This window comes from Olea europaea, unplaced genomic scaffold (genome assembly GCF_002742605.1).
Source record: "Olea europaea var. sylvestris unplaced genomic scaffold, O_europaea_v1 scaffold1750, whole genome shotgun sequence".
Taxonomy (NCBI): domain Eukaryota; kingdom Viridiplantae; phylum Streptophyta; class Magnoliopsida; order Lamiales; family Oleaceae; genus Olea; species Olea europaea.
In genome coordinates this window covers 83,482-90,687 of record NW_019235218.1, presented here as the reverse complement: position 1 = coordinate 90,687, position 7,206 = coordinate 83,482, and the positions used below count along the sequence as shown (strand labels likewise).

At 32.1% G+C, this 7,206-nt stretch overlaps 1 protein-coding gene across 1 annotated transcript; it reads left to right on the top strand.

Annotated features, from left to right (window-relative positions):
- The first annotated feature begins 3,721 nt into the window (after positions 1 to 3,721).
- On the top strand, positions 3,722 to 6,970 carry LOC111377948 (glycine-rich cell wall structural protein 2-like). The gene is made up of 5 exons (XM_023001107.1): positions 3,722 to 3,795; positions 4,505 to 4,601; positions 5,559 to 5,657; positions 5,706 to 5,725; positions 6,436 to 6,970. The coding sequence occupies exons 1-5, from the start codon at positions 3,722 to 3,724 to the stop codon at positions 6,968 to 6,970; spliced, it is 825 nt and encodes a 274-aa protein (XP_022856875.1).
- The last annotated feature ends 236 nt before the right edge of the window (positions 6,971 to 7,206 follow it).

Genomic DNA, 7,206 nt, shown 5'->3' with positions numbered 1-7,206 from the left:
AAATTAAATTACAATCTGAGAAGAACTTATTTTTCTTAATAAATCTTATTCGATCCATAAGTGAAACATGCTAGAACTTATAGTTTAATTATGAACACTTCTTAAATTCTTGTACTATTAAAACGAACTGATATAAAAAATATTAATTAGATACATAACTATATAGTATCAAAAAATTGCAGTCCACATAGTGAACTTGGTCTGTTTGATTAAAAAGAAAAAAAATTCTATTTCAAAAAAGAATCACAAACTCTAGATAATAAAAAATATACACTATCCAAGCTATGAATTTATCGAGTTCAATTGCTATGCATTATTAAAAAAATGAAAAAATCACTTAAGTTGTAAACAATGCAAGAAAGTAAAAAGCTCGAATTGTAAAGAATTAATGTTTTGATTCATCAACTTACATCATAATCTAGCTCGAACTTTTTGATTCATAGAAAGCCGAAATTGCAAAGATTAACATGTGTTAACATCTGAAATTCAACAATATAATGTAAGGTAAAAGGTAAAAGAGTAAGAGCCAGTCTTGATTTCCTGGGTTTAGAGTTTTAGACTAATTACTACCTAAATTAGGATTTATAAGTTTTGCATTTTTTTACCCAACATATAAATTGTAAACAAAAAATTATCTTAAAAATCGATTCTATTTGGGTACTCATAGTTCTGGTTCAGGAACTAAGAATCAATCGAACCCAATCGGTTATCAGTTCCAGTTCCAAATTTATTTATTAAATTTTTTTTTTAAATCAAACCAAACCTCTTGTTCTGGTTTGGGAGGTTCAATTCTTGTTAAAATATCCAGGCCTATTTTGTGAGATGAAGAGAATAACTAATTCATTTGTAAACACCAAACATAACAAATTGCTGAGATGTCTTAATATTTATAGAGAAAGATATTTTCTAATCCAAAAAAACTTTCATAAATAAGTCATTTGTGGGAGCATATTCATGAAATAATTAGGTAACATGACCTAGGATGATAGTTTTTGAGGTAATGATCAATTTGCTAAATCTCAATTGATCTATATTTATTATTGGAGTTACAAATAGTAAAAAAGAAAGGTAATTAATTAATTGCATTTTGTCAGAAGGATAGTTTATATCACAATGAGATCCACTTTCTTCGTCTGATGTTTGTATAATTACTCTTCATTGGTATTTTGCCTGGGTTACTTTCTTTTAATTTTATTGCACCCGGTGATTGTTTGGAATTATGGTTTTGCAATTTGGTTTTTTTTCCTCTCCTTTGCAACTATATATATACAAGTTACTTTGAATTGTATAAAGTCTTTTTTTTTAATATAAAAGTATTAATTATTTAAATATTTAAATCGGTTGTTCTATGTTACATAATAGATTTACATAAAGATTTATATACACAAGATGTGGTGAGATTAGGGCTGGACATGAAGAGCCGAACCGGACTCGAAATTTTCGGGTGCTTAGTAATTGGAACCGTTCGGGTTCGGTTCCATTTGGCTCGGTTTGGTTCCGTACCATAATTATATTTTTTTAACATTTACAACACCACATAAATACAACTAATAACATGTTGAATCACAGCTTTTACAAATTAACGAAGTCCCATTAAAAAACATATAAATAATAAGTTGTCCAATAACATTAATTTACCAATGTATACATATACCAAAAAGTAGATACTAGTATTAAAAAAGAGGTGGGACCGTATGTAGTGTACTATGTAGTTTATTTTGGGTTGGATACTTGGATTTAGTGGGTTGGACATTGGAGATTTAGAGTTGGGCTAAAAATGGAAGGATAATATAGGCTTGAATGCTTGATGTTGGGTTAAAAAAATAAAAAATGAAACAAATAATTGGGCCAAAAAATTAGATTTAGAAAAAATTAAAATAATTTGATTTATTCAATATAAAAAAATAAAAAATTAGAAAAATTCGATTATTCGGTTCTTGGTCTAGAACCGAGAATCGAACCGTACCCTTCGATTCTTGATTCGGATACCCGTTTGGGTATTTAACTTAAGAACAACCGTCGGGTTTGGTTCGGTTCGGTTCGGGAGTTTTGTCCAACCCTAGGTGAGATATAATCGTCTTAGAATTTCTTCAACAAGAAAAAAAGAAAAAAACTTCTCTACAATTTCTTTGATATCCCATCTACATATAAATAATTATATAACTACTTATGTACAAGTAACATTATTTTATTTAAATATTGTTACTTTATTCTATTTAAATATTGTTGCACCTATAAAAATATTATGTTGGAGGGCCTCGTAATAATTTGTCGCCTAGGACCTCTAAATTTTCAGGGCTAGCCCTAAAATTAGTTACTCATCCTCCACAAATAAAAAATAAGCAATGATTATCTAGATGATAAGAAATAATAACCTAGGCTATATATACAACCTAATTAGCATGATAACCTACATGGTTGACATCAAACACCAATCAAAGTCCTCAAATTTGGGGGATGGGCCATACTTCGAGGTCAACACTATAGCTAATGCGACATTGGCAATCAATTTGATTGTTAATGCCTTTTAATAGAGCAAATGGTCCCACTCCAATCGAACTCAGCGAACTCTTTATAATACACTTCAAATTTTCAATCATTGAGAATTAGCGTTCCATTTCCATAAATGAAAAATCATCTAAAGTTGATCTAAATTAGAGTTGGACATGGTTCGGTTCAAATCGAATTGAATCAGATTTTTTAGATATTCAATAAGTGGACTCGTCATGTCCAAATTTAATTATGGAACCGAAATAGTTCGGCTCTTTGGTTCGAGTTGGTTCGGTTCGGTTTGGTTTCTTAGGTTCCATACCATAATTAAATTTTTTAACATTTATAACAACACTATATTAATTTAATGAATGATAGCTCAATTTTAACTTTTACAAAATAACATAGTCCAATTAAAAAATACAAATAAAAGCTGTCTAATAAGATCCATTCACCAATATGTAAAAATTATTCAAAAAGTAAATAATAATGCCGAAACATTGACGATCTTGAGGAGCAAAGATGAAGTCATGACTTGTGAGAGGAGAGTGGCTGAAAACGATGGCAACAGCTGAATCTAAATGAAAGAATGAGTGGGTGTTAGGTGAATTGTGAATGACGTTGAGCTTAAATGTGGCAAAAAACAATGGCAACAGTTAAACCTAAATAATAAAAAGAGTGAGTATGTTAGGTGAATTATGAAGTGACGTTCGGCTTGGATTGAAATTTGTCAGAAAACTATTGGGTAAATTACGCCCGTTACTACCTAAAACTAAGCAAATTGAAAAATGGAATGCATTATTCATAAAGAGTAGAAAATACGTTCCTTTTCTAAAACCCTCTAAGTTGCCCTTTTCAAATTTATACGTACGGGCCTTTTGCGGGTACAAACCTCCAATTCTTGAACATCAAAGAACAAATTTCACAAATCAAATTCTCAATCAACCGTGAATAGGTAAAATCACTAAGAATTTATTTTCGAGTTTGCATATGTAAAGTTCAGATATCAAAGAGAAATTTATTTCATTTTATACCTAAATTTCCTCATATTATTATATGTAAAAGATCCAAGGTTTTAAATTCTAATACGTACTGGCATAAAAAATATAATTGAGTTTGAATCGGAATTTATGAACAGTGAAATATTATCTCATGGTTTAATATGATTCTCTTGGGATTTTAATTTAGTTACTCCACTTGAACCGAATTTGAATCCTATTTTTATACGAAAATGGGCACTCTTTTGATGGCACCTTTTGTAATTCCTTGTAAATGGGAAGGAATGGATTTAATGGATTCAAGAAAGTTTTCTTTGTGTTCTTGATTGAATCTCTTGTTGGAACTTGGAATTTTGCCCTGGTTATCCCATGCTCTGTTTTCTTGCAAAATTTCCATTACAGATACATAATGCTTTACTAAATGTATGATCAAAAAACAAATGTGTGGAATGTGTAGAAATAATCTTCAGAATTTGTGTTAATTTTCTACGTGGATTTTAGGTGGATATATTTCTTCATTAAAGAAATAGCAATAGAATATGTGTTAATCGTTTTGTCACTTTTTTAGTCACTCTTTTTAGTGTATCACTTTACTTTTCTTTCTTTCTTTCTTTTTTTTTTTTTTTTTTTTTTTTTTATTAAAAAGTTTCACTTAACTTTAAAAATTGACATTGTGTCATTAAAAAGAAAAAAAAAACAAAAGTGACACTTAATTTTACACTTTATCTTTTACTTCCAAAATACCTTTTATATGATTTTTCGAAAGATCATTAATTTTAGAGATATTTTTGTAAGTTGCCCTTAGTTAAATTATGTGGACAAAAAGAACCAAAATTTGTAATGTGGTAGTTGTTTTTCTCCCGAAGCCATTGTTGGGTTGGCTGAGTTTTACTTTTCAATCCTTTTTACTTGAAAGTTTAAAGAGACATTAAACTTATCTTTAACATTTTCGATACTCTTTTTCCCCCCTTAAAGACCATGTACTTGACACTTTCGGTCACCCGTTGAGTAAATAGGTTTGCAAATGTTGGTGATGCACTGATGCTACTGCAGAAATGGCAGGAAATAACAAGAAATAGCCAGCCAGTTGCTAGTGATACTACTGTTGCATTCGTGCCTTTTAAAAAAACAGAATTGATAATGAGGAGCTCTCTATGGACATGTTGCTAGAGACAGTTCGTGAAATCCTCTTTTGATGTTAATTCACTCTCTCTTGTATATTGGCCACCAATTATAAGTGATATCCAGAAGCATCGCAAAAGAAGACACAATCCATTACTTCAATTTAAAGTTTCTTAGTCTGGCTGCAGTTAGATGTTAGTCAGTTTTGTTGCTAGGAAGGAAGAATGTAATCACTTTTTTTAGCATTTGTCACTTGTTTTAAGTAAATTTTTTAGTGTTCGTCACTTTTTTTAATTTATGTTTCTTTATCGAATTTTTGTCACTCTTTTGAATTTGTAGAATTTATTTTTTAGAGTCCGTTACTTTTTTGAATTTCTGTCACTTTTTTAGTGTGTCACTTTTTTGAATTTGTAGAAATTTTTTTTTTATTTGAGTGTCCGTCACTTTTTTAAATTTCCATAACCTTTTTTTGAATTTGTAGAATTTACTTTTTTTTAGTGTCTGTCATTTTTTTTGAGTTGGTGTCACTTTTTTTATTATTATTATTTTTAATTTTGCCACTTTTTGAGTGTTTGTCACTTTTTTTTTTGTGAAAAAAGTGATACTCTGTCACTTTTTAATTTTACACAGTATTTTTTTACTTCCAAAAAACTTTGCATATGATTTTTCAAGGGCCTATTGTTTTTATTTTTTTTTTTCTCAAAAAGCCTAACTAAAGAGAAGGCCCAAAATCTAAAAAAATAAAAAATTGGCCCAACTAAACTCTTCTTCCTCCTTCCCTTCTTCTTCCCTATTGGCAACTGTAAGTGTAACTCTTTTTCCTCCTTTCCTTCTTCCCCGTCGGCAACTGTAACTCTTCTTCCTCCGCCAGTGCCTGTAGAGTGCAGACACACTTTTTCTTCTTCTTTCTTCCCTCTTCTCCTTCTTCTTCTTCTCTTCTTGGTCCAGTGCAAGCACACTGGAGTTTCCTGTGTCAAGTTCAAAGTGCAGGCCGATGCCCGCACTGAACTTTATGTAGCTCCGCTCCTGTGTATATATACAACCAGTGTATGTATTTAGTGGAGTGAGAAAATCTCATTTGAGTGGATATAATAGATTGTGGCTTTGGTGACTGTGTATTCAAAATTCCATTTCATAAATAAAATTCAATTTTTAAGTTATAAACTCAACAATACATATATAGTTATTTGTCAATCCATACACGAAAGTATAATTTTCCATGATAGGGCACGTTAGTTCTTATTCGAAATTCAGAGAGAATTTACGCCAAACTCTATTGCAAGTGCAAAAATAAGCAAAAGCTTTTCTGCTGAACTGCTCACTTGGCCATAAAATAAAATTTCATTTCTTGCTTATACCTTTAAATCTTATTGATACTTGACTCGGGATTACTTTAAATTGCTAAATAACACTTGCCTCATCTCTCTCTCTCTCTCTCTCTCTCCTCGGGGAGGGGGGAGAGAGATTATGATGAACTCGAAATGAAACTGAAAAAATAAATGTTAGGTAATTTAAGAAAAATGAAACATGATAAAAGGAAAAGAAATTAAAACATCCATTAATTCAGAAATTAATTTACTAATGCACCGATTAATAACTAAACACAAAAATCTAAATTTCTAGTTACTAATACAATAACCGTCAAGTTATGAGACTTTCATTAATGCACATTAATTCAAGCATTAAACTTTATTGCAAATAATTGATATTCTAGCATTATATAACACTTTCATGTGTTCTAAGTTGTTATCAATCAAGATTGAATACCTGTCTTTTACTTACAAATTGAGATGCCTTCCAAATTTGTTCTCTTGGTTCTCCTTAGTGTTCTTATTTGCACCACCACTGCAAGAAAGCTTGTTGGCTCAGAGGGTTCTTTAGATGGAGATAAAAATTTATCCCTTGGTCACTGGGATCTAGGAGGGCTTGGTGGAGGTGGTGGTGGAGGCTTTGGTGGAGGTGGAGGAACGAAAGGTGGTTTTGGTTCTGGAGGAGGAATGGGTGGTGGGATTGGAGGTGGTGCTCAAGGAGAAGGTGGAGGGTTTGGTGGAGGTGGAGGTGGTGGTGGTGGTGGAGGAATAGGTGGTAGTGGTTCTGGTTCTGGTTATGGAGCAGGATTTGGTGGTGGGATGGGAAGTGGTTCTCATGGAGGAGGTGGAGGGTTTGGAGGAGGTGGAGGAGGAGGTGGAGGGGGAGGAACAGGGGGTGGTTCTGGTTCTGGAGGAGGATTTGGTGGTGGGTTTGGAAATGGTGCCCAAGGAGGAGGAGGAGGTTTTGGTGGCGGAGGCGGTGGTGGAGGCGAATTGGGTGGAGGATCCGGTAGTGGATTTGGTGCAGGAGCTGGTGGTGGAATCCCATGAGTAAATACTAATTAATTAAGAAGCATTCCCATCTTTCAATAACCATTCGATACCTAGTGATCTTTTTCATGGCATTAAACTACTATCCAACAGATGCTTGATTTGTACTTAAAAAGTTATTCAAACATATTAATGTGAGCTTCATTTCCTTTTCTCATGCTTTATTTCTTCCATGCAAATCTTCGTATGTTTTCTTATAATTTCATCACAAATTTAATAAGTGCACATTTTTAGAA

Coding starts and splice junctions, on each gene's coding strand:
- LOC111377948 (XM_023001107.1), top strand. CDS start 3,722: ATGGGCACTCTTTTGATGGCACCTTTTGTAATTCCTTGTAAATGGGAA. Junction 3,796..4,504: donor GATTTAATGGATTCAAGAAA/GTTTTCTTTGTG, acceptor TTGAGTAAATAG/GTTTGCAAATGTTGGTGATG. Junction 5,726..6,435: donor ATTGTGGCTTTGGTGACTGT/GTATTCAAAATT, acceptor GGTTCTCCTTAG/TGTTCTTATTTGCACCACCA.